The 26,763-nt window shown below is 49.4% G+C and overlaps 1 protein-coding gene across 1 annotated transcript in view; it reads left to right on the top strand.

Moving 5' to 3' along the window:
- The window catches only part of cep104 (centrosomal protein 104), a 243,452-nt gene that overhangs the window by 201,940 nt on the left and 14,749 nt on the right, over positions 1 to 26,763 (top strand). Inside the window, 1 exon segment of the mRNA XM_038821410.1 lies at positions 6,369 to 6,436. Coding sequence (XP_038677338.1) covers positions 6,369 to 6,436 — 68 coding nt within the window.

The following is a 26,763-nucleotide window of genomic DNA, read 5'->3' as shown; positions in this document are numbered from 1 at the left end:
ACTGTGCAAGGTACCTTTGTGTTTAATCCAGAATTTGAAGGTGATTGATTCACCAACAAGCACAAGACCTGTTCACTTGAATTATTGTAGAGGTAATTAGCAACCTAACATTACGGGTTTCAGTGGAATGGCATGGACATTTTCCCTTTTTTCTGATCTATTATTTCTGTAGTGAGAGAACACGTTGTAGGAATGGACTACTGTTTGTCTATCCAAGATTCACAAAACGCACGAACCAAGGCAGTAAATTGGGACTCACTTAACACAGGGTGGAGAAGTGGCTGGGGGGGGGGGGGGGGGGGGGGGGGTGCGAGAGAGAGGAGGGCACAGAGAGAGAAAGCCTGGAACCCCCCCCAAGCTCAGCACGGCCCGAGGACGGAGCCTGGAACCCCCCCCCCCCCCCCCCCCCCCCCCCCCCCCCCCCCCCCCCCCCCCCCAAGCTCAGCACTGCCCGAGGACGCAGCCTGGAACCACCCCCTGCCCCAGCTCAGCACGCCCCCCCCCCCCCCCCCCCCCCCCCCCCGCCCAGTTGACGAACAACTCTTCAAGCATGACCACGAACATCACCCACCTTTCCTCAAAGCCCTCCGCTGAACCCCTCCATTTGTATTTGATCTTTTTGCAGATGGTGAAAGTCATGCAAGTCTCCCTGCTATGCCACCACCCCTGGTGGCATTGCTGCCGACCATTCCGATAAAAATCTTCGCTGGTCAACCAGACTGGCGAAGGCCATAACGTCGGCCTCTCCCCGCCCAACCCCCATCAGCTCCGGCTTTTCCGATATCCCAAATATCACCACCAAAGGATCCGGCCCAACCTCCTCCCCCACTATCCTCGTTAGTGCTGCGAACACTCCTGCCGAGAATCTCTCCCGACGTCTCGCACCCCCAGAACATACGTGCGTGGATTGCTGGTCCCGCTTACACCTCTCGCACTCGTCTGCCATTCCCTGGAAGCCATGATGTGGAGATGCCGGCGTTGGACTGGTGTGAGCACAGTAAGAAGTCTTACAACACCAGGTTAAAATCCAACAGGTTTGTTTTTAAACACGAGCTTTCGGAGCACTGCTCCTTCCTCCGGTGAATGGAGAGGTATGTTCCAGAAACATTTATATAGACAAAGTCAGAGATGCCGGACAATGCTTGGAATGCAAGCATTAGCAGGTAATCAAATCGTTACAGATCCAGAGAGAGGGATAATCCCAGGTTAAAGAGGTGTGAATTGTCTCAAGCCAGGTATTGCCTGGAAGAACCCACTTCTTGCCCTTGTCACATGTAACCTATGAACCACCTTGAACTGTATCAGGCTGATCTTTGAGCACGAGATGTCGCGTTTACCCTTCGTAGTGCCTCACTCCCCAGCTTATCTCTTCTCTCAGCTCTCCCTCCCACTTCTCCTTAATCTTCACTCCCCTACTCATCTCCCTGCTCTCCCAGCCACCCATATATGTATCCGATCCTGCCCTCCCCTTCCACATCCGGAAACCGCAATCACTCCAGCAGGGCATACCTCGGTATCCTGGGGAACCGTTTCCAAAACTTCCGTGCAAAGTCCCTTACCTGCAAGTATCTAAACTCACTTCCTCTCAGGAGTTCTGCCCTCTCCTTCAGTATACTAGCAAACCTCTCTTCCAGGTACAGATCCCTTACCCTGACCAGGCCCACTTCTCTCCACTTCCTATAAACGCTGTTTCGTGAACCCATATTGTTGATCTGTACACTGGCCACCGGTGTCACATATCACGGGTGCACCCATGACACAAACTTTGGCCCAGACCCGAACCTTCCCAGGACCTCAAACAAATCCCGCCACTCCACCCGGTCACGTGCCTTCTCTGCATGCATGAACACCACTACCTCCAGTACCCGGCCTCTCTACCGCGTCATGCTCACATAAGCCGCCTCGTATTACTAGAGAGCTGCCTGCCCTGTATGAAGCCTGTCTGGTTCTCCGCGACCACCCCCAGGATACAACCTTCCATTCCTGCCACCAACTTAGCCAGCACTTTCATATCCGTATTTAACAGCGATGTGGGCCTGTATGACCCACATTCCAATGGTCCTTTCTCTTTTTTGGCATCAATGTGATCGTTGCCTGCATCATCGTCTACGGTAGCTCCCCCTTCTACAACGCCTCATTAAATTCCCCCAAGAAATGCGGTGCCACGTCCATCGCAAACTACTTATAAAATTCCGCCTGGTAGCCATCGGGCCCGGGGCCTTCCCCGACTTCATTTCCGTTATACTGTCCAATACCTCCCTAAGCCCAAGGGCTCCTCTAGCGGTTGCCTCTTCTCATCCTCCAACTGTGGAAACTCCAACCCATCTAAAAACCACGGCATGTCCCTTCTTCACATGGAGGTGCGTCTCCTGCAGAAAGACTACCTCCGCCTTTAAACTCCTTTCATGCGCAAAAAAACAAGGTCTTTTCACCAGTCTATTGAGCCCTCGCATGTTCCATGTTATAAACCTTACTGGGGGCTTGAGTCTCCATTCCCCTCTACCACCGCCATCAAATTAGCCAGGGTTCAAGAAATTTACAGAAGACTGCATTTGTCCAGACACCCATTCTTCCAAATACACAAAAGCAAATGATGAGGCCAACAGAGGATAAGGTTAGTCAAATCTTTGATTTAAAAAAAATTATGATCTCAACTTAGCACTGTTGAGCTCCTGTTTGACACCTCTTCAGAATGGGTTATCTCAGTCAGAACCTCTGATGGGTCCAACCCTATCTGGTTGAGACTGAGAATAAGATAGTGAGAAGAAATAGAAGCGCAGCCAGATCAGCAAGAAGACCATCATCAATAGAATGGACCAATAGTCTCTGAAGATTTACAAGCTACTCAATAGAGTTCAAAAGAGAACAGGAAGAACCTCCAATAGGCATGCGAACAAGGTTGGAGTGAAACTACCACAACTCTTAACTTTGTGCACCAGAGATGAAGGCAGAGACTTTGGGGAGAGATATAGGATAATGTAAATAGTATTTATTGAGTCAAAGATGTATGCAAAATATGTGAATATATAGGCTACACCATCATTGACGTAGCAGCACGGAGAGTTCTATGTAAAGCCCTGTGCAGAGTTTACCTTGTAAATAGCAAGCACAATGCTTAATAAAAGATGGAATTTGCGAACAGTGCCTCCAGAACTGTCTGTAAATCCAAATTGACAACAACCTAAAATAACACTGATGGGGATGGGTTAGTTGTGTCTTTGTTGTATAGGTCAAAATCAACTGAACTCTGATTTTATACTTTTTGGAGTAGTTTGGTACAACTGAGTGTAAGTAAGTTTAAATAAGTGAGAAGTCAATGGTATAGCTGTAGGTTTGGAGTCACAAGTAGGCCAGGGATAAGAATGACAGATTTATTTTCCTACATTAGTCAACCAGATTTACTTTACAACAATACAATAATTCCATGACCAGCTGTTAATATTAGCTTTTTATTCCAATTTACATAATTTACTGAATTAAAATTCCCCAGCGGTCATGGTGGGATGTGAACTCGTATCTCACGATTCTTATCGTAGAATTTACAGTGTAGAAGGATACCATTCGGCCCATCGAGTCTGCACCGGCTCTTGGAAAGAGCACCCTACTTAAGCCCACACCTCCACTCTGTCCCCGTAACCCAACCTAACCTTTTGGACACCAAGGGGCAATTTTAGCATGGCCAATCCACCTAACCTGCACACCTTTGGACTGTGGGAGGAAACCGGAGCACCCGGAGGAAACCCTCGCAGAGACGGGGAGAAAGTGCAAACTCCACAGTGCGAACCCCACACAAACCGTCACCCGAGGCCGGAATTGAACCTGGGACCCTCAGCTGTGAGGCAGCAGTGCACCAACGTGCTGCCTTTGGATTGCTAGTCCAGTAAGAACCATATCAGCATTGTATTCTTAATTTTCTATACCTGTCTCTGATTTACATGGTTTTGTCCAATATTCTGTGGAATTAGTAAATGCCGGACATTTGTGGAATTTTCTATGCCTTATTCGATTTGAGCTGGGAAGTACAGTAAGTAAATATGCTACTGTTAAACATGTCATTCTATTCCACTGATGCCACTGCAGAATCCAAAACATGGACCCTGACCCAAGATTCAGCGATTTGAATTGTTAGTATGTCTGAAGCAGGCACATTGCATCTGCAAGAGCATTTCAACAATGCTTGCAGCATGCTGATGGGGTGACGTTAACAGCAAAGTCGACCAGAGAAAGGAAAGTGGAGGATGTGGGAAAGGTTTGAAGAAAGTTGCCACGGTAGAAAAAGTTGATGCCATGGAGAAATCTGAGACAAGGAGTAGGATTTAAAATTAGTTTGTTGGTGGACAAGGAGTCAATAAGGTCAGCAAGGATTGAGGGAAAGTGGAATTTTGTGCAGGATAAAATGCATACATCTGAATCAACTGGAATTGAAGCGAAGTGGTGCTTGAGGACAGAAAAAATAATGTTGGATAAGTCAAATGCTGAAGTAAAGATTTCTCTGAGGTTTTCTGAATGAGTTGTACAGGCAAAGTTAGAGTCAAATCCCTCTTGATATTTTACTTAGTTTCAAATAGAACAGGAACAAGAATCTCTATGCAAATGCTGTACATGCATTTACATTTGGTGCTTGACTTTTTATTTCAGCAGAGGAACTCGCATGCTCAGGTGAATGAAAAATCATTGCAAGAGGGGCCAGAGATTTGAATGGTTAGTCCACCTACCAGTTCATGACACCAGGCCTCAGCATCTCTGAATTTGGTGACAGTAATGTTGTCACCAGACAAGCTGAGAACCATTGCAGGAGGTGCACCATGTTCTGTGCCAATGTGTAATTTACTAAATCATGTGCAGTTGCTTTTGTGTTGCAGTGTGTGTTCGAATTCTCATTACAGTGGAAGTAAAACAGATTTTGCAGGTTAAGTAGATTGGACATGCTAAATTGCCTGTTAAGTGTCCAAAAGGTTAGGTGAGGTTACTGGGTTACGGGGATAGGATGGAGGCATGGGCTTAAGTAGGATGGTCTTTCCAAGGACTGGTGCAGACTCGATGGTCCGAATGGCCTCCTTGTGCACTGTAAATTCTATGATTGCGCAGTGTGACAAATAACACACTACAAAGCCACCACTTTGTTGAATATGAAAAGCAGTGATTTATACACTAACCTGTTATCGTAGTCAAGAAGAACCAACTGATAAAGAAGCTTGATTGTTGAGCTTTGGTTGTCATTATACACCTGAGGAATGAGAATAAATACTAATATAGTGAGTGAAATAAATATGCTTCCAAGGGAAAAGTAACGTAGCTACTATTCATCTGAAATCTAAAGTCAGATAAATGTTGTTCCATGTGCCTTGTTCAATAAAATAACTATAGTTGTGATGTTGGAGATTTTAATTTGCTTTTCCTCCACTCTACTGAGAAGCATTTGAGAGGCCGGTGTTTACTGATTTCACATTAACCATGGGAGGGTTGCTTGTGTTGCCAGTTACCAGCATGTGGGTCTTCCCTCTCGCCGCCTCCAAGCCAGCGACAATTCCAAAGTTTGCTGAACAAAATGGGTCTTTTCTCATGGCTAGCCTTATCAATTGAGGCAAACTTATATTAGGATAGCCATTGCCTGCAAATGACAGGCGTATCCTTATGAGGTAATGTAAAACACCTTTTCTTTCTTATTATTAAAGCCACTTTGAAGTATAAAAGAGACAGGTTGACCAATTGAATATTGAATCTGAGTACAAGACAAGCCAAGATTCAGTTCTCAGGCTTATTAGTGCAGCAATTGAACATGATAATAATCTTTACAGTCACAAGTAGGCTTACAATTAAGTTACTGTGAAAAGCCCCCAGTCGACAAATTCCAACGCTTGTTCGGGTACGCAGAGGGAGAATTCAGAATGTCCAAATTACCCAACATCGCGTCTTTCGGGACTTGTGGAAGGAAACCAGGGCACCCGGAGGAAACACGCAGACACGGGAAGAAGGTAAAGACTCCACACAGACAGTGACCCAAGCCAGGAATCGAACCTGGGACTCTGGAGCTGTGAAGTAACAGTGCTACCCACTGTGCTACAGCATAGTATAATATAAAGAACTGTAGATAAGGCTATCTCATTTCATGAGCAATTTTTCCCATATATAAAACTTCTGAGATCTACGTCACTATTTTGGATTCTTGAATATTTAAATGATTTTTGACATGGAAATTGTCTAAAGTATTTAGCTAGCTGTGTAGTAGATCAATATATGTTGGTCTTCGCATATATATGGATACTTTGCATATCACAATTCATAATCATTCATCTACAAAGTTGAAATGTAAAAAGGATTCAAATGCATGATGTGGAAAGTTATATTTTTCTGTAACTCTTTTGCAGCTGCCAAGCCTGAGAAAGTTGCCAACCACTGTCCACTGTGCCATGAAAATTTCCAGCCAGGGGAGGAGGTAAGAACTTGAAAAATGCTGTAACGCTTGCATTAATTCTTTCACATTCAAGTGCAAAGGTTTTCCTCTTTCCATATTGTAGGTAAGAGAGTGCCTTTTCTCCTTTCCTTTATAATTGTAAGTCTTCCTCAGTATTTACTCTGGTTTTTCGTTATATCCCAGTTCTTTTGAAGGCAGTACTACAAACAGCTATGGACAGCTTTTTAACTTTGGTACATTACAGCGGAGCCCAACTATGTCTAGCCAATGTCCATGCATGAATATTTCCAGCAGCGACCACCAACGGTGACGATGCTCAGGATACTTCCCCAGCATCGAGACACTGAGCTAATTGTTGTTCTCCTTTGTAGTCATAGCGGAACAAGATGACTCAAAAAAAGATTAGAGATCGAATTTAGGAAATAGGAGTACATAAGAGTGTATCGCAATCTGGTGGAGTTGATAACTCGTCTTCTATAGATTTTTTTTTAAATTTAGAGTACCCAATTATTTTTTCCAATTAAAGGGCAATTTAGCATGGCCAATCCGCCTACCCTGCACATCTTTGGGTTGTGGGGGTGAAACCCACGCAGACACGTGGAGAATGTGCAAACTCTAACACGGACAGTGACCCAGGGCCGGGATTCGAACCCAGGTCCTCAGCGCCGTAGGCAGCAATGCTAGCCACTGTGCCACCGTGCTGCCCTATCTTCTATAGATTCTGTCTGATCTTCATTTACCTCGCTTTCAGTAATACAGAAACCAGAAGCTTGATCTAGTATATCAATGTCCTCCGATTCTACACACTAATAATATTTCACTGTACATGTACACATGTTTACATGTACAGGGACAAAACCAATGTATTCCTCCATCAACCTTTCTTGACCCTTTCATTGCCTCTGTATTCCCATACTTCTTCTCTGGCAGCCAGTCTTGAATAAACCACAGATTCCTTCAGGAAAACTTTGGGAAGATCAAAACAATTGTCTTCAGGCCCCACTACAATCTCCGCGTCCCTGTCTGGCCACTGTCTGAAACAATTTACAGCCTTGACAACCTATTAACCCCAAGCTGAACTTCTGGTCCCATATCCTTGCCATTAGAAAGCCTACCTACTTGCTAAATAACCTTGCCCGTCTCTGTCCCACCTCAGTCCATCTGCCATTGAAATCCACATTCACATCTTTGCTGGCTCCTCTCTCAATTATTCCACCTTCCACACTAAACTTTAACTGATCAAAAATTCTGCTGCCCTAATCGTATGCAGTACTGAATATAATTTACCAGTCAGCCCAGTCCCTCACACCCACAAATCTCACCCTTGCATGCATTTAAATTCCTTCATAGCCTCGCCATTCCGTCTTTGTAACCTCCACCAGCCATATATCCCCACTAGTGAACTTGTCTTTTTCAGTCTCCAACCTCCTATTAAATTTCCTTCCTCCCGTTGACGCACCATTGATGCCATGCCTAAATGACTTCCCTCCCTTTCTTTAGAATTTTTTCACTTGCTTCATCTCCTTTAAGACCCGAATCAAAATTCAACTCTTTTGCCAAATATTTCGTCATCCCTTCTAAAATCACCAACTAGTCAATGATTTTAAACTATAGTCTTAATTAGAACATAGAACAGTACAGCACAGAACAGGCCCTTCGGCCCTCGATGTTGTGCCGAGCAATGATCACCCTACTCAAACCCACGTATCCACCCTATACCTGTAACCCAACAACCCCCCCCTAACCTTACTTTTTAGGACACTACGGGCAATTTAGCATGGCCAATCCACCTAACCCGCACATCTTTGGACTGTGGGAGGAAACTGGAGCACCCGGAGGAAACCCACGCACACATGGGGAGCACTGGAATTGAAGGGTTCCAGTGACAATTGTAGATTACTGAAGATTCATTTTCCCAATTTGATTGCCCTTGAATCATTCGGTTAGCTTACATAAAATGCAATACATTCCTGGAAGGATTATAATCCAGTAAATATCTTGTGCGTGTCCTTTGTCTTGAGTAAACCGTGACCTAGAATCGTATAATCAGATGCTGAAATTTTTGACACTATAATGCTATCATTATGTTTAGAATTTCTGTTCAATACCTGTTGTGCTCTGAGATTCACATCAAAGACGATTTTAAGGTTGGGCTCATTGATACTGTGTCATTTCTGCCAACATTTATGCTGCAGCAAACAAGTACTGTACTTGAACTGCTTGAGTTTTAGTTGGCAGTGACCTGATTTGTAATGGGGCAACTGTGTTTCTCTTTGGGAGTAGTATTACAAAAGTAGCAACCAAACGCCATTCTTTAGTGTCAAATAATCAGGATATTATTTGCTCAAGTGGATCTGGATGTTAAAAGTGGGTGTGACGTGGTGCTATGTTACCCATTTATTTACTTTGCAATATTAAATGTTTAAATGTGAACATATCAAATGATTCCTTAATGCGCCATTTTTCTATCGAGCATAATGTAAATACGTCATTGCAAATGGAACATTACAAGTATATCAGACTGCTATAAAAGGCTCCCATTGTAAGAGCCAGATAGTTCACAGGATCATTTGCTGTGGGGTCAGTCATCCTTAGTGGCTTATCAGTTTATGAACCTTGTTGCTGGAATTGTTGTAGTTTGGTATTTTTGAGAACCTGTTTTGGGAGACATGGCTGATAGACAACGGCAATTTAATATCAATGGAAAGCTCCTATAGAAATTGATTACATTACTCTGATTGCAAACATGAAGCAGCTATTTTATCAATCCAAAATTGAAGGAGGGAGAAAGTCTCCGCATGTTTCAAAATTATACTCATAATGCCAATTATAAATAGAAACTTGCATCTATGCAAGAAATCTTATATCCTGGGCAGCCCGGTAGCACAGTAGTTAGCACAGTTGCTTCACAGCACCAGGGACCCAGGTCCGATTCGCAGCTTGGGTCACTATCCGAGTCTGCACGTTCTCCCCGTGTCTGTGGGGGTTTCCTCCGGGTGCTCGGGTTTCCTCCCACAGTCCAAAGATGTGCAGGTTAGGTGGATTGGCCATGATAAATTGCTCTTGGTATTCAGAAAAGGTTAGCTGGGGTTGAGGGTATACGGTGGAGGTGTGGGCTTGAGTGAGGTGCTCTTTCCAGGAGCCGGTGCAGACTTGATGGGCCAAGTGGCCTCCTTCTGCACTGTTAATTCTCTGAAATTCTATGATATCCTCAGGATATTTCATGTGCTTCACAGCATTAATCACTTTGTAGTATAGTCACTGTTTTAATATTGGGAAACACAGCCAATTTGTGCGCAGTAAGGTCTCAAACAGCTGCAAGTTTTTTTTAATGTTCGTTAAGCGATAAATATTGGTCAGAACACAACACCAGGAAAGTTTCTCTGGCTGCCTTGGAGTACTGCCATGGGAACTTTTGCATTATCCAGGGGTGCAGATCTCGATTTAAAAGCTCACCTTAAAATTGCAGGGATAAGGCTGACTTCTATGAATCAGCCTCTGTAGGATGAGCTGGAAACAGCACAAAACACTAAATCTCAGTATCAGGGCAAGTGTAGACAGCGGACTATGGGAAGAACTGGCCTCGGAACAGAACTCTGAGCAGGGAACCGAGTGGACCTCTGAGTATGAGAGGGGGGTGGATGTGTGGGGGAAGAGAGAGGGGCGAGTGTGTGTGTGGGGGAGAGAGGGGCGAGTGTGTGTGTGGGGGAGAGGATGAGCGTGTGTGTGGGAGAGAGGGATGAGCGTGTGTGTGGGAGAGAGGGGTGAGCGTGTGTGTGGGAGAGGGGTGGGGTGTGAGGGGGAGAGGGGTGGGGGCGTGTGTGTGGGAGCGAGGGGTGGGTGTGTGTGTGTGAGAGAAGGGTGGGTGTGTGGGAGAGGGGTGGGGGCGTGTGTGGGGGAGAGGGGTGGGGGCGTGTGTGGGTGAGGGGTGGGGGCATGTGTGGGTGAGGGGCAGGGGCGTGCGTGGGAGAGGGGTGGGGGCGTGTGTGGGTGGGAGAGGGGGGTGGGGGCATGTGGGTGGGAGAGAGGGGTGGGGGCATGTGTGTAGGGAAGGGGTGGGGGCATGTGTGGGTGAGGTGTGGGGGCGTGTGTGGGAGGGGGTGGGGGCGTGTGTGTGTAGGAGAGGGGTAGGGGCGTGTGTGTGTGGGAGAGGGGTGAGGGCGTGTGTGTGTGTGGAGAGGTGGTGGCGAGTGAGTGGGAGAGGGGTGGGGGCGTGTGTGGGAGAGGGGTGGGGGCGTGTGTGGGAGAGGGGTCGGGGCGTGTATGTGTGGGAGAGAGGGGTGGGGGCATGTGTGTGGGAGAGGGGTGGGGGCATGTGTGTGGGAGAGGGGTGGGGGCATGTGTGTGGGTGAGGTGGGGGGGTGGGGGCGTGTATGTGTGGGAGAGGGGTGGGGGCATGTGTGGGAGAGGGGTGGGGGCATGTGTGGGAGAGGGGTGGGGGCATGTGTGTGGGAGGGGGTGGGGGCATGTGTGTGGGAGAGGGGTGGGGGCATGTGTGTGGGTGAGGTGGGGGCGTGTGTGGGAGAGGGGTGGGGGCATGTGTGTGGGTGAGGTGGGGGGGTGGGGGCGTGTGTGGGTGGGGGTGTGTGTGTGGGAGAGGGGTGGGGGTGTGTGGGAGAGGGGTAGGGGTGTGTGGGAGAGGGGTGGGGGCGCGTGTGTGTGGGAGAGGGGTGGGAGCATGTGTGTGGGAGAGGGGTGGGGGCATGTGTGTGGTTGAGGGGAGGAGTGGGGGCGTGTGTGGGAGGTGTGTGTGTGGGAGAGGGGTAGGGGCGTGTGTGTGTGGGAGAGGGGTAGGGGCGTGTGTGTGTGGGAGAGGGGTGGGGGTGTGTGGGAGAGGGGTGGGGGTGTGTGGGAGAGGGGTGGGGGGGTGTGTGTGGGAGGGGGTGGGGGCGTGTGAGTGGGAGAGGGGTGGGGGAGAGGGGTGAGGGCGTGTGTGTGGGGGAGGGGTGGGGGCGTGTATGTGTGGGAGAGGGGTGGGAGCGTGTGTGTGGGGGAGAGGGCTGGGGGCATGTGTGGGGGAGGGGGTGGGGGCATGTGTGTGGGAGAGGGGTGGGGGCATGTGTGTGGGTGAGGTGGGGGGGTGGGGGCGTGTGTGGGAGAGGGGTGGGGGCATGTGTGTGGGTGAGGTGGGGTGGTGGGGGCGTGTGTGGGAGGGGGTGGGGGTGTGTGTGTGTGGGAGAGGGGTAGGGGTGTGTGGGAGAGGGGTGGGGGCGCGTGTGTGTGGGAGAGGGGTGGGAGCATGTGTGTGGGAGAGGGGTGGGGGCATGTGTGTGGTTGAGGGGAGGGGTGGGGGCGTGTGTGGGAGGTGTGTGTGTGGGAGAGGGGTAGGGGCGTGTGTGTGTGGGAGAGGGGTAGGGGCGTGTGTGTGTGGGAGAGGGGTTGGGGTGTGTGGGAGAGGGGTGGGGGGGGGTGTGTGGGAGGGGGTGGGGGCGTGTGAGTGGGAGAGGGGTGGGGGCGTGTGAGTGGGAGAGGGGTGGGGCGTGTGTGTGGGGGAGGAGGGGTGGGGGCGTGTGTGTGGGGGAGAGGGGTGAGGGCGTGTGTGTGGGGGAGGGGTGGGGGCGTGTATGTGTGGGAGAGAGGGGTGGGAGCGTGTGTGTGGGGGAGAGGGCTGGGGGCATTTGTGTTGGAGAGGGCTGGGGGCGTGTGTGTGTGGGAGGGGTGGGGCGTGTGTGGGGTAGAGAGGGGTGGGGCGTGTGTGGGGGAGAGAGGGGTGGGGGCGTGTGTGGGGGAGAGAGGGGTGGGGGCGTGTGTGTCACAGAGGGGTGGGGATGTGTGTGGGAGAGGGGTGGGGGCATGTGTGGGGGTGAGGGCGTGTGTGGGGGAGAGGGGTGGGGGCGTGTGTGGGGGAGAGAGGGGTGGGGGCGTGTGTGTGGGAGAGAGGGGTGGGGGCGTGTGGGGGAGGGAGGGGTGGAGCGTGTGGGGGGGATTGGGGTGGAGCGTGTGTGTGGGAGAGGGGTGGGGGCGTGTGTGGGAGAGGGGTGGGGGCGTGTGTGTGGGAGAGGGGTGGGGGCGTGTGTGTGGGAGTGGGATGGGGGCGTGTGTGGGTGAGGTGGGGGGGTGGGGGCGTGTGTGGGAGAGGGGTCGGGGCGTGTATGTGTGGGAGAGGGGTGGGGGCATGTGTGGGAGAGGGGTGGGGGCATGTGTGGGAGAGGGGTGGGGGCATGTGTGTGGGAGGGGGTGGGGGCATGTGTGTGGGAGAGGGGTGGGGCGTGTGTGTGGGTGAGGTGGGGGGGTGGGGGCGTGTGTGGGAGAGGGGTGGGGGCATGTGTGTGGGTGAGGTGGGGGGGGGGGGCGTGTGTGGGTGGGGGTGTGTGTGGGAGAGGGGTGGGGGTGTGTGGGAGAGGGGTAGGGGTGTGTGGGAGAGGGGTGGGGGCGCGTGTGTGTGGGAGAGGGGTGGGAGCATGTGTGTGGGAGAGGGGTGGGGGCATGTGTGTGGTTGAGGGGAGGAGTGGGGGCGTGTGTGGGAGGTGTGTGTGTGGGAGAGGGGTAGGGGCGTGTGTGTGTGGGAGAGGGGTAGGGGCGTGTGTGTGTGGGAGAGGGGTGGGGGTGTGTGGGAGAGGGGTGGGGGGGGTGTGTGTGGGAGGGGGTGGGGGCGTGTGAGTGGGAGAGGGGTGGGGGCGTGTGAGTGGGAGAGGGGTGGGGCGTGTGTGTGGGGGAGGAGGGGTGGGGAGAGGGGTGAGGGCGTGTGTGTGGGGGAGGGGTGGGGGCGTGTATGTGTGGGAGAGAGGGGTGGGAGCGTGTGTGTGGGGGAGAGGGCTGGGGGCATGTGTGTGGGAGGGGGTGGGGGCATGTGTGTGGGAGAGGGGTGGGGGCATGTGTGTGGGTGAGGTGGGGGGGTGGGGGCGTGTGTGGGAGAGGGGTGGGGGCATGTGTGTGGGTGAGGTGGGGGGGTGGGGGCGTGTGTGGGAGGGGGTGGGGGTGTGTGTGTGGGAGAGGGGTAGGGGTGTGTGGGAGAGGGGTGGGGGCGTGTGTGTGTGGGAGAGGGGTGGGAGCATGTGTGTGGGAGAGGGGTGGGGGCATGTGTGTGGTTGAGGGGAGGGGTGGGGGCGTGTGTGGGAGGTGTGTGTGTGGGAGAGGGGTAGGGGCGTGTGTGTGTGGGAGAGGGGTAGGGGCGTGTGTGTGTGGGAGAGGGGTGGGGGTGTGTGGGAGAGGGGTGGGGGGGTGTGTGTGGGAGGGGGTGGGGGCGTGTGTGTGGGGGAGGGGTGGCGTGTGTGTGGGGGAGGGGTGGGGCGTGTGTGTGGGGGAGGGGTGGCGTGTGTGTGGGGGAGGGGTGGCGTGTGTGTGGGGGAGGGGTGGGGGCGTGTATGTGTGGGAGAGAGGGGTGGGAGCGTGTGTGTGGGGAGAGGGCTGGGGGCATGTGTGTTGGAGAGGGCTGGGGCGTGTGTGTGTGGGAGGGGTGGGGCGTGTGTGGGGTAGAGAGGGGTGGGGCGTGTGTGGGGGAGAGAGGGGTGGGGGCGTGTGGGGGCGTGTGTGTCACAGAGGGGTGGGGATGTGTGTGGGAGAGGTGTGGGGGTGAGGGTGTGTGGGGGTGAGGGCGTGTGTGGGGGAGAGGGGTGGGGGCGTGTGTGGGGGAGAGAGGGGTGGGGGCGTGTGTGTGGGAGAGAGGGGTGGGGGCGTGTGTGGGGGAGGGAGGGGTGGAGCGTGTGGGGGGGATTGGGGTGGAGCGTGTGTGTGGGAGAGGGGTGGGGGCGTGTGTGGGAGAGGGGTGGGGGCGTGTGTGTGGGAGAGGGGTGGGGGCGTGTGTGTGGGAGTGGGATGGGGGCGTGTGTGTGGGAGTGGGGTGGGGGCGTGTGTGTGGGAGAGGGGTGGGGGCGTGTGTGTGGGAGAGGGGTGGGGGCGTGTGTGTGGGAGAGGGGTGGGGGTGTGTGTGTGGGAGAGGGGTGGGGGCGTGTGTGGGGGAGAGGGGTGGGGGCGTGTGTGGGGGAGAGGGGTGGGGGCGTGTGTGGGGGAGAGGGGTGGGGGCGTGTGTGGGGGAGAGGGGTGGGGGCGTGTGTGTGTGGGGGGGAGAGAAGGGTGGGGGCGTGTGTGTGGGGGAGGGAAGGGTGGGGGCGTGTGTGTGGGAGAGCGGGGTGGGGGCGTGTGTGTGGGAGGGAGGGGCGGGGGCGTGTGTGTGGGAGAGGGGGGCGGGGGCGTGTGTGGGGAGGGAGGGGCGGGGGCGTGTGTGTGGGAGGGAGGGGCGGGGGCGTGTGTGGGGAGGGAGGGGCGGGGGCGTGTGTGGGGAGGGAGGGGCGAGGGGGGTGTGGGGGAGCGACTTGCCCAAAAGAATCCGGCTTTTAATCTTGAAATCTGATGTCAGCATGAACAAAGTGTAATTTCTATCTTCAATACTAGTTAAAAATTATAAAATCTTAAGCCAGTTTTTTTAAATAAATAGGTGTTTTCTCGAAGCCATTTTATTTTTGAATATTTTAAATCTTTTTAAATATTCACCTTGCGATTTTCACTTAATAAAGTTTTCCTCCTTTTCCAGATTCTCTCTGTTGCTATTAAATATGTTACAGCTTTATATAATCTTGTACAACATACTTTTACATTATGTACTTCCTACTTGCTGGTTATGAAACAATTATAGTTTTGGTCTTAGAATTAGACCAAGTTAGTATTGGTCTTCTAAAAAGTCAACAAATAAATTTGAATGAGTGAAGTGAAAAGAGGAGAGTGGAATTGGACCAATATATTTTCACGCCGCCGGGGAGAGAGCGGAAGCAGAAGATCCAAGGCATTTTAATACTGTGATGAATCCTTTTTTGGCAGACCGGGCTTTTCATTGTATTCAAAACAATGCCGGTTTAAGTGCTGCATACTATACTCAAAAATGAAGCCCATAGCAATAAAGGACCGTGATAAAGGATGGAAAGCAGAGAATCCTGAACAGTTGTTTAAAAATGACTGAGAGTTACAAAGCCAGAGCTTGGAGTGTGTACAGGGGCAAGCCCCTAATCCAGCTCCTTGCCTGCTCCAAAAACCAATTCAAATTGCATCCAATTCATGGTCCCCACAAGAGAGACATACCAGATCCAGGCATTGCACCTGACCTCGCGCCCATCTTAGCCAAAGCTCATCTTAGCTGAATGGCACAAGATGTTGCTTGATTGGGTGCCAATCATGGCCAATGAGCACAGGGGTGATAATGGAGTGAGACTTGCCTGAAACTGAGACACACAGCTGAGTTTTGGATGACCTCCAGTTTATGGGGTGCATTTCAATAATCAAGTCTGGAGGTAACAAGGGTACGATGAGCTTAGACAGAGGTGGAGCCTGATGATATGGAGGTGGATCTAGGTGGTCTCAGTAGGTGGCACAAATATTAAGTCAAACTCATCTTGGAATCAAATGTGACAACTACGGTTGTGAGCAGGCTGTCGTAATCTCAGACTGGTGTCGGGGAGAGAGATGGAGTCAGTAGCTAGGATTGGGTTTGGAGTGGGGGTGGAAACAATGGCTTCCATCTTCCCAATATTGGAGGACTCATTTTCGCCCGAGTCATATGCACCCTGTGCACCACCTTAAACTGTTTCAAGCTCATCCTTGCACAAGAGGAGGTCCCGTTTACCCTGCACAGTGCCTCACCTCATACTCCTCAATTGATCTCCCCTCCCAACAGATGTATTGATTCTTGAGTGAGTCAAAGGGTATAGGAAGTAGGCTGGAAAGTGGAGTTGAGACCACAGCCCAATTAGCCACAATCTTATCAAGTGGTAGAGTAGCCTTGAAGGGCTGAATGGCCTGCCCCTATTTTGTATGTTTGAATAATTTAATTGAAAATGGGGGGTGCTGCACTGTCAACAAAACTGGAATGAAGAGTGTATTTTTTTAAATCTCCTATTAATTGACTTGGAAATAACAGAGTTGTTGACAGTTGAACTTGAAGACTGAAGTAACAGAACGTCTTTTGTTCAGGAGTATCGGATAACAAACTAAACATTTTGTACTATAAACTTTGGTCTTTAGTGATTTAATTAAATAAAAGGGACTTCGAAAAGGAGAAATAATTATTGTACTTGATTGATTGCCAGATGGAGATGTTTCCAAGAAATGTTGAGCGAATTGAGGTTGTTGAAACCTAAGATCCATATGAAATCCCATTGTTCTTCGTCATGAAGGTGCCCTTAGGTCTTCCTTTATTTATAAGCTTGCTTAAAGTGTCTGAAACAATAGATTAATGGGGAATGTAGTTTGCAAAGGAGTATGGAACTGACCAGTGTCTAACAAAGGGCAGGTGATGGGAACAAAAATTCTTCTAGATCCAAGTTGGGAATCCATTTTTCCAGCCAGTATATGATGTACTTTTAGGGTTTTCTTAAGAATTCTGGTATCCAATTGAAAAATGTTTCTCTTCTGAGACATTGCTAATATTACACTCTTCCCTCTGGTATCGCTTACGTAGGCTTCAATAATATAGTCCATGGGCGGGATCCTCCGCGCCAAAATCGCTTTCGGCCGGGGGGCTGAGAATGGGGCATAAGACCCGCGATCGGGTCCGACGCCTTCCCGCGATTCTCTGCTGACAGGAGAATCGCCTCCAGTCACGCAAGCGCAGTCGACGCGGCGCGGGGGCCATTGAAAGTGGCCCCCAGGGCGATTCTCCACTAGCAGCTGGCAGAGTTCCCGCTGGCGTAGTTCTAACATGGTTCCTCCTGGCGGGCACTTGGAGTGGCGGCTGCTGCGGCCGCCCTGGTGGGGGGGAGGCGTGGTGATCCGTCACCGTGGGGGTCCTCCAGGACGACCAGGGATCTGATGGGGGGGGCTGATTGGGAGCCACCGATTTGGGGGGGGGGGGGGGGGGGGGGTGCCTATATTCCCGCGGCCGGCTTGCTGTGTGGGTCCGCCATGTTGCGCCAGCCCCATGGCCGGAAATGCAGGGCTCCATATCGGCTGCCTGAACTGAGCGGAGCACTCCGGCGCCCTGCTGGCCCCCGTCAGGTAAGTGAATCGCTGGGCCAAGGGGTCCGTTGACGCTGGTGTGGAATGCTCCGGTGTTTATGCTGGCTTGAAGACTTAGCTGCCGTTTCGGAGAATTCCGCCCCATACATTTTGTGAAGGTACAGGTTTTTTTTTTAATATAGGTGACAGGTACAGAGAGCATTTTAATATTTCTTATATTTTTAGGACCTTCTCTGCTTCAGCAATTAAACAAAAAATAAAAATTGGCCCTCAAATCATTTTTGCTTAAAGAATTAAAACACTTTTTTCTGGAATAAAGGTGCAGCAAGGCTACCGAAAATTGCAGTGGATTTAAAATAAGCATTTTTAAAAATAAATTTAAAATACCCAATTCATGTTTTGTCAATTAAGGGGCAATTTAGCATGGCCAATCCACTTACCATGCACTTCATTGGGTTGTGGGGTGAGACCCACACAGGCAAAAGGGAGAATGTACAAACTCCACACGGACAGTGACCTGGGGCCAGGATCGAACCTGGGTCCTCGGCGCTGTGAGGCAGCAGTGCTAACTACTGTGCCGCTCGGAGTTAAAATAAATATAAAGAGAATTCCAATTAATAGTTTCTTCTGAGTTGGAAATAAAAACATACTTAATGTTTATGGCATCACAGATTGGGTGCGGTTTAACGGCCACAGAGTCCTGTTTTGGACGCGTAAAGAGGCGTGTAACGTGGTGCCTGCAACGCTGAGAACGACCCCGCCATAAAATGGGACTCTATTTTTGGCCTCTGCCAAGGCTGCAGTTGCCTCACTTCCTGGATGAGATCGGGTGCCATTTTTAAATCCCGATCTCTCGACCCGCCCTCAGAGTCCCCACCTCGGCCTCCGGAGCACCCGAAGACTTGACTAACCTTGGAGGAGCCCTGAGCTCGCCCTCCCCCAACACTGGGCCTGATGCCTGGCACAGGCAACCTGATATCTGGGCACCTTGGCCCTGCCAGCCTGACACTGCCACCTGGGCACCCTGCCATTGCCCAGGAGTGGCAAGGTGCCACCCTGCCCTGGGGCCTCCGATGACTTGGGAGACCCCCTGCCCTTGAGCACTGCAAATCTCGCGAGAGTCCATTAACTGAGTTGGGCGCGACAAAACTGTTCAATCGCGCCCATTGTCACTGATCTTGTATGTTACTTAATAAAGATGGTTCTTTCCATTGCTGTATAAAAATAGTGTTCATACCCTGTACAGACGTTTAAATGCTTGCTTTGTAAAAGTGAATGATTATTTCCCACAACCTGCTTATATGTTCTTTAACTGTCAGATGTAGCTTTAAATTCTTGTGGTGAACACTATCCCAAGTGATAAACTTAATCAAATATTGACAACACACACCTGCACACTAGTGGAGTTCAAAGATAGACTTTTTTCCCATTTTGCACAGTGCACCCTTTTAGATTTTCCTGAGGAATTTTGGCACTTGGACTTCATGTTCACCAACAACAAAGCAGTATTCTTATGAAGCATTGGCGCACATAGGTAGATAGATCATTAGCACAAGTTCAACCCATGTTAGCAAAACCATAACAGTGAAAAATTACCCCAGGGCCTAATTAACCTTGTACTGAGAAAACTGCAGGTGGACAGTTCTGCTCCATAAGAGGATTGCACCTACTATAGTTCACATTAAATTTTTTATTTATTTTGGCTGGATGTCCGGCTTCTAGAATAATCAAAGACTGTACTCCAGGAGCAATGGGATCTACTTTTAAAACAAGTGCCCCATTTTCAATTGTGGAAACTGGTATAACGACGTGCCTGCTCCATGATATTTTTTTTACTTCATTTCCATAACTGTTCAAAACAATTAACGTTTCTTTGATTTTTCACTTGCTTTTTATGCAGTGGCTAATATTGTTGATTTCAAAACCCACCTGCCTCTTTTTTTTTTGGGTTGACTGCAGTCTTTCATTTTTCGTCAGAAGACTGACCAAGGTTTCTGCCAATGCTGTTGTGTAACCTACCAGGTGAGGCTCACCGTGTAGGAGGTTATTTTCCCTGGCATTCTTTCTGGGAACTTGATGCACCAGGAAATGTAGTGTAGCCTGGTGTTAACGCATTTTAAAATTAATAGTGCATTGGACAAAAGTTCGGCACAACATCGTGGGCCGAATGGCCTGTTCTGTGCTGTATTTTTCTATGTTCTATGAGAGCAGCACGGTGACACAGTGGTTAGCATTACTGCTACACGGCGCTGAGGTCTCGGGTTCGATCCCGGCTCTGGATCGCTGTTCGTGTGGAGTTTGCACATTCTCCCCGTGTTTGCATGGGTTTCACCCACACAACCCAAAGATGTGCAGGGTAGGTTAATTGGCCATGTTAAATTGACCCTTAATTGGAAAAAATAATGGCTGCACTGTTCCATTGATTGCTTGGTGTATTAATCAGTGTGAAATTTCCTTGCATGTTAAACCTGCCACGTAATTTATTATATAAGTTTTTAGTGGATCATTCACTGTAAACTTTGATGGTATATACACAGTGGGTTGCTATTGGAGAGTAGTGCCACACTGAGTCGGACGTGGAGAATATTATCTGTTAGTTGAAATCTTCGTTTTTTTTCTGTGCTCCTGCCATTGAATGTCAAAGGAAGATGGTTGGATTATTTTGTTTTGGAAATGGTCATTGCCTGACATTGGGGAACTTGCCACTGAGCAGCCCAAGCCTGAATGCTGCCTAGGCCTTTCTGCAAATGGGCACAGATTGCTTCAGAATCTGAGTCGTTGCAACTTGTGCTGAACATTGTACAATTATCAGTGAACAACCCCATCTTATGATGCAGGTTAGGTTATTGATGCAGCAATTAAAGATGGTTAGGCCGAGGACACTGCCCTGAGGAACTCCTGCAATGATGTCCAGGGACTGAGATGATTGACATCTACTACCATCTTCCTTTGCTTTACCCCTGATTCCCATCGACATCAGTTTTGCCAGGACTACTTGGTGCTGCTCTGATGTTAAGAACAGTCACTCTCTTTCTCTTGGATTCACCTCTTTGTCCATATTGGGCCACAGCTGTAATAAGCTGAGTGTTGCTGGCTAAACTGAAATAGAGTGTCAGTATTTGCTGAGTAAATGCAGGTTGATAGTACTATGGATGACATCTTCCATCAATTTGCTGATGATCAAGAGTAGATTGATGGGACAGTAATTGACTAGGCTGGATTTGTCCTGCTTTTGTGAATGGAACAAACCTGGGCAATTTTTCACTTTTCCCAATAGATGCCAGTGTGTTGTAGCTGTACCTGAATATGGGTGGCACAGTGGATAGCACTGCCGCTTCACAACTCCAGGGACCCAGGTTCAGTTCCAGTCTCAGGTAACTGTGGAGTTTGCACTTTTCGCTGTTTGGTGTGCAGGTAATCCTGTGATGTAGTTTCACGAAGTTGACAGCTCATTTTTAGGTAAGCTTGGTGCTGTTCCTGGACGCTTCATTCAACCAGGATTGATTTTCTGGCTTGATAGTAATGGTAGAATGAGGAATAGGGCAGTAATGGTAGATTGAGGAACAGGTTGGCCCATGAGGTTACTGATTGTGGTTGAGTACGATGCTGCCAATGATGGCCACAGTGCCTCATGGATGTCAGTTTTGAATTGTTGGATCTGTTAGAAATTTGTCCACTTCGCGCATTGGTAGTGCCACTCAACAGGATGGAGAATATCCTCAGCGTGAAGGCAGAATTTTGTCTCCACAAGGATTGTGCAGTGGTCTCTCCCACCACTACTATTATGAACAGGTGCATATGCAACATGTAGATTAGTATAGATGAGGTCAAGTATATTTTTCCCTATTGGTTCCCTCACCACTCGGCACAGACTCAGTCTAGCAGCTATGGCCATTAGGTTCTGCCAGCTCAGGTCAGTTGTGGTGCTGCTGAGCTACATTTGGTGATGGACATTGAAGTCCTCCACCCAGAGTCTGTGCCCTTGACACCCTCAGTACTTTCTCCAAGAGGTGTTCAATATGGATGAGTACGGATTGATTAGTAGGAGGCTTCCATGTCCACGTTTGATCTGGTGGGACGACTTCATGGGGTCCAGAGACGATACCCAAGGAAGGTGATGGTGACGTAGTCAATACAGTATGTGAGTATGATTATGTCGGGCTGTTGCCTGACTAGTCCGTGGGACAGCCAACCCAATTTTGGCATAAGCCCCCAGATCTTACAAAGCGGACTATGCAGGGTCGACAGGGCTGTGTTTGCTGTTGTCGTTTCCAGTGCCTAGGTTGGTGCGTCATGATCCATTTGGTTCATTCCTTTTTGTAATGTTTTTTGGGCTTGGGAGACACGCCCAATACCCAAGAGATGGGAAGTCGGCTATTCGTAAACAATTTAAAGATTTTTTTTTTTTTTAAGTAACAGTTTAGACATGATGCATTAATAAATAGATAGGAAAAGCATGCAACCATGATAGTTCAGAGTGGTTGTTAATTCCAGAGGAGAAAGGGGCAGTGGGCAGACAGTGTGTTGATCTAAATAGCTTGTGACAGCAGCATTCTGCTTTCTAACCAAAGTGTTTGCAAACACTGGCCTTCCTCCATTTCCTTGGTCCATCTGACTAGGACACCTCCCCGTGTCTGAGCACTCATCAATGTACTTGATTCCTGGCGTCTGGTAGTTTACCCTTTGTCAATCACTTGTTTAAACCTTTCTACTCCATAGGACAGGTACCCAAATGTCAGGATGGTCACCGCCCCATGTCCATCATTTAACTCAAGGGCACTTTTCAGTTTGCGTAATGCTGAGGGTCATTTGCTAGCCCTTATCAGACACTCGTATAAATAAAAGGATACTCAAGGCGCCATTTACCAACTTAGGAATGTCAACATAGAAGCCAGGATCAAGAGTTCTCAACTTTTCTAGAGATTGTTTATCCTTTTCCAGAGCAAAATAAAAAAGTTTCTCTGCTGAGGTGGTTTTATTCTATACCTACCGATTGCATAAAGATTCTATACATTTCTTTAAAAATACAATTTCTTCAAGGTCCCTATTTCTCTAGGTCTGTAAATTGGACACTAATGACCTTCTCCCCTACTAGCTCCTCAAGCTGAAACCACAGGCTATTGCTTCCCAAGTGTAGCAATCATCCAGCCAAGGCTGTACTTTTATGGAGATTTTGACTCCGAATCAATAAAGACCTCTGGCTAGTCGCCTTAAGATCATTATTACAACTATTCAATTGGCCTTGACTGATCCGCAGAGATGAGTAGCTGCTTCCTAGTGCAGAAGGAAAATGAGAGATGGAGTGGGGCCACTGAAAATGCGATTGGATGAAGCACAAGATATGTGGTTTGTCGAATCAGGACAGATTGAACAATTTAGGCCTATACACGCTAGAGTTTGGAAGAATGAGGGGAGATCTCATTGAGGTATACAAGATGCTAAAAGGTATGGATAAAGTAGACATGGAGCTGATGCTTCCTCTTGTGGGGCATTCTAAAACGAGAGGTCTGTTGCTCGTTTTACTGGAGTGTATTAACACGCCTCCGTTTAAAGGCCGTGTGCTTAACACTACTATGGCTCTGTGTATGTAATTATGCTCAGGAGTCGCCAGGTGCCGTATTTAGACACCTCAAGTATATCAAGGTCAGGTTCAAAGTAATAAATCTGTACACCGATTAGTAAGTCCAAACGATTGATATTTATTATGACAAATATAATAAATACACATGCATACGCTAAAGAGACTAACTTACTTCTAATACTAAACAACTAAAATACTTATCTAGACAGGAACAGGCAAGGTCAGGGGACAAGGCCTTCGTCCCGTTCTTGGTCTGCAACTCTCAGGTACTTAAAGTTGTCAGGATCTAGCAAGGTCTCGATCACGTAGCTATCGTTGTATTGGCACTTACAGTTCGATGGCTGATGGCTCAACGGCTGGTGATGGAACTGGAGTCAGGATGCGATGTATCAGCAAAGCGGAGCCGGAGCAAAAGCAGCAGTCAGAGCCGGAGCCAAAGCAGACCGAACCATGTGCGGGGTCTACTTTTATAGGTCTTAGAAGTCTGTGCCCCCTTGGGGCGGGCCTTTTACCTGCCATGTATCGATTGGGCCTTTCCCAATCGATATCTTCTAAAACCCCCAATCTGAGGGTCGTTCCTCGATGGGTGGGGCGGTCCCTATGGTTCTTTGTGTTGGTTACTGTGGTGCCGTTCTGTCTGGGCGTCTACTCAAAAGTATCCATTGATACTTAAATGTTTCTATTGTGCGGGGTCTGGATCTGGATCACCTCATTACTATGTAGATCTGTTGCCATTTACACCTTTGGCTGAAACTCTGCACCTGGCCAAAAACTGGTTTCTGTACGTGCAGAATGCTAATTAGTCTTCTGCAAACTGCTTGTCCTTGCTAAGACTGTTTTTCCCTGCAGCCTTAGCAGTTCTCCATTTTGTAGCCCAGTGTCCATCTTAGATGGCTACAGGTCATAATCTTAGAAGAAGAGATAGCAAATTTAAAGCGGATTTGAGGAAAAACTACGTCTCCCAAAGGGTTGTGAATCTGTGGAATTCTACCCCAGAGTGCGGTGGATACAGGGACAGTGAATAAATAAGGAGGAGTTGGACAAATTTTTAATTGGTGATGTGTTGAAGGGTTATGGAAAATAGGCAGGACGGTGGAGTTGAGGCCAGGATGGGATCAGCCATGAGGGTGTTAGGCTCGGGAGGCTAAGTTGCCTAGTCCTGCTCCTAGATCATGTTCTAGGGAGGAGATGCTGGCTGATTTCGCAACCCTGCTCTCGGTCTGTTACATTGTAGGTAGCAGATAAGGAACATATCAGCCATGATAGAATGGTTGAGCAGACCCGACTGGCCAAATGGCCTAATTCTGCTTCTATATCTTATGAACGCTAACTGTTACACAGTATGCAAATATTCTAATTCAGTTTTAGCTTCAATCTTTACCAAGGAGGAACTTATTGATATAGAATGGGAACGAACAATAATAAAGCGCTTTCACCTTCTCTAAAACAGGATCCTCAGACACATGTGTCCATGTTTTTTTTAATATTTTAGAGTACCCAATTATTTTTCAATTTAGTGGGGCCAATCCACCTAACCAGCACATCTTTGGGTTGTGGGGCGAAACCCACGGGGAGAATGTGCAAACTCCACACGGACAGTGACCCAGATCCGGGATTGAACCTGGGACCTCGGCGCCATGAGGCATGCATGACGAAGATTGTGAGAGAATTCCGCTATAGTATCACCATTTTGAGCAGCCAGCCGATAGCGAAGTCCTGCAGCTGGCATCCCTCCCCTTCCCCCAAGTAAGGGAATGACCCAATCTCTCCTCTTTTCCCACCCCCCCCTCCCCCTGACCAAGACCCTCTAAATAAGGAGATTTCCCCAGAAACCCCCTAGATTGGTAGTCCTCTGCAGAGGCCCCTGAAATAGGGACCCCCTCCCCACTGAGACCCCTGAAATAGGGGGAACCCCTACCGCACAGACCTACTAAATAGGGAGACCCATGTCAGAAAGTCTCCTGTCCAAAAAAGACCCTTAAATGGAAGCCAGCGAGCAGTCCAGACAGAAGCAGTGAAATAAATTACTGTTGTAACATTCACTTGGGCATTCACCTGTTGGCTCGGCAGAGAAAACACCAGGTTCCATTCCTGGAAAGAGAAAGCAGTGACTGGTGTTTAAGCCCCTCAAATCTTTGATCTGCAAGCCATTCATTCATTTCCCTCACTGCGCTGTGATTGACAGCTTCCACACACACGGTTCCAGCCTTGCTTCATTCATCTTCCATCATGGTTGAATAATTCTGAATTGCTCTAACCATAATGTTTGCAATCACTTCAAAGAGAGTTAAGTGCATTCCAATCAGCCCCCCCCCCCCCCCCCCGCCCCTCTCTGATTTTGAAGTGCTCTGCTGAAATTTGACAGCACTTTATTCTTTTTGATTGTCTGGACCCGTTCATGGAAAGTTTAGCCAGGTGCAGGTGCCCCTCTCAGCACCGGGTGCCCCTAGGAGTGTGGAGCTGATGTACAGACAAAACGTAAACAAAAGGATTTTTAAATCACATAAGCATGCTCTACAGACTCCAGAAGGCCGCAGAAAGACGGGCATCATGCAAGTCCGTGAACCAATACAACCTACAGTTGTATAGAGCTGCTGCATGCAACGCCCGCCCTCCCCAGGCCCCGATGTTAAGGGTGAGGTCTCCAGCGACATCCACTCGGGTCCTCTACTGCAGAACGAATAAAAATTGGAGGACAATCAGTGGCACACTCGTGCATTGCAATGCTGAATTAATTGACTCAGCAAGGATGGATCAGGCAACTGGTTTCCAATTATGGCAGGCGAGGTATCCCTGATTCATGTGAAGACTGCAATTAGCATGTCAACTTCGTCTTTGGAGGGCACCTTCATGTTGAACTCACATGGGCTACAGAATAAACAAGCCTTCCAATCTCGCCAGCCACCTAGAAATCAATCCCTGACAGCATGACCTCCATAACCAGTGGCCTTGAACTTGCATACAGCCCTCTGGATGCACAGTGATGCCTAATTATAGGGGTTAATTTTCACTACAGTCATTCTTCCCACTGTGTAAGGGTCATCTGCCCTCATTAGGGTGGAAAACACACCTTGTCAGAGTCCCCACTCTGCCCATGCAGCCTGGCCTCCATGGGACCCCACCAAAGAACCTCAAACGCCCCAGCGCTGACCCTACGGATTCACCTGCTCCCACCCATTTTCCATCTACCATTGGGCAATCTCTCAGTGGTGATATTGCCACAAGCCGAGCAAGCAGGACACGGGAAGTGCTGCCTGCACACCAGCCCCTTTAAACCTAGGGCTCACCGACCTGAAGGGCCTTTGAGGCCTGCAAGCAACCCCACCCCCAAGATGCTGAGATGGAATACCCACACACACACTGCCCCAGCCCCGCGTTGAACTTATCTAGATCCCCTGTGTCCTCTCCGCTTCTCCCCCTCCAACTGGCACCCTGAATGGTAATGGAGACCTGAACACTCACCTCCAATATCCCCTTTGGAGGTGAGCTTGCCAGTCTCATTTTTGTACTGCTGTAGATCGTGCCGACATGGCAGCTGTTGCTCGTTATGTTCTCTCTTTAATTGGCTCTGTTTATGGCGGTTAATATGGTCGCCTTCCTTAATTCTGATTACGTTTGCTCAAGAGTCGCCAGGTATCTTTCGATACCGCCACAAGGTTCAAAACCGAATACTGATCAAAGACTTGATACATCAGTTAGTAAGTTCGAAATCAATGCTCAAATATACTCATGCACAAAACTCTACCAACTAAACTATCACTACTATTAAAGCCTATACTTAGCTTTGAGCGCCCACTCAGTCAGAGGAACAATGGCCGTTGTCCGGTTCTGAGGCTGCTGGGGTTGAGCTGGTACGGAATAGTAGCTAGGAGCGTCTGTCTCG

This window comes from Scyliorhinus canicula, chromosome 16 (assembly GCF_902713615.1).
Source record: "Scyliorhinus canicula chromosome 16, sScyCan1.1, whole genome shotgun sequence".
NCBI classification, from domain to species: domain Eukaryota; kingdom Metazoa; phylum Chordata; class Chondrichthyes; order Carcharhiniformes; family Scyliorhinidae; genus Scyliorhinus; species Scyliorhinus canicula.
Note: the sequence above shows the minus strand (reverse complement) of the source record. Positions and strands in the feature narration are given on the sequence as shown.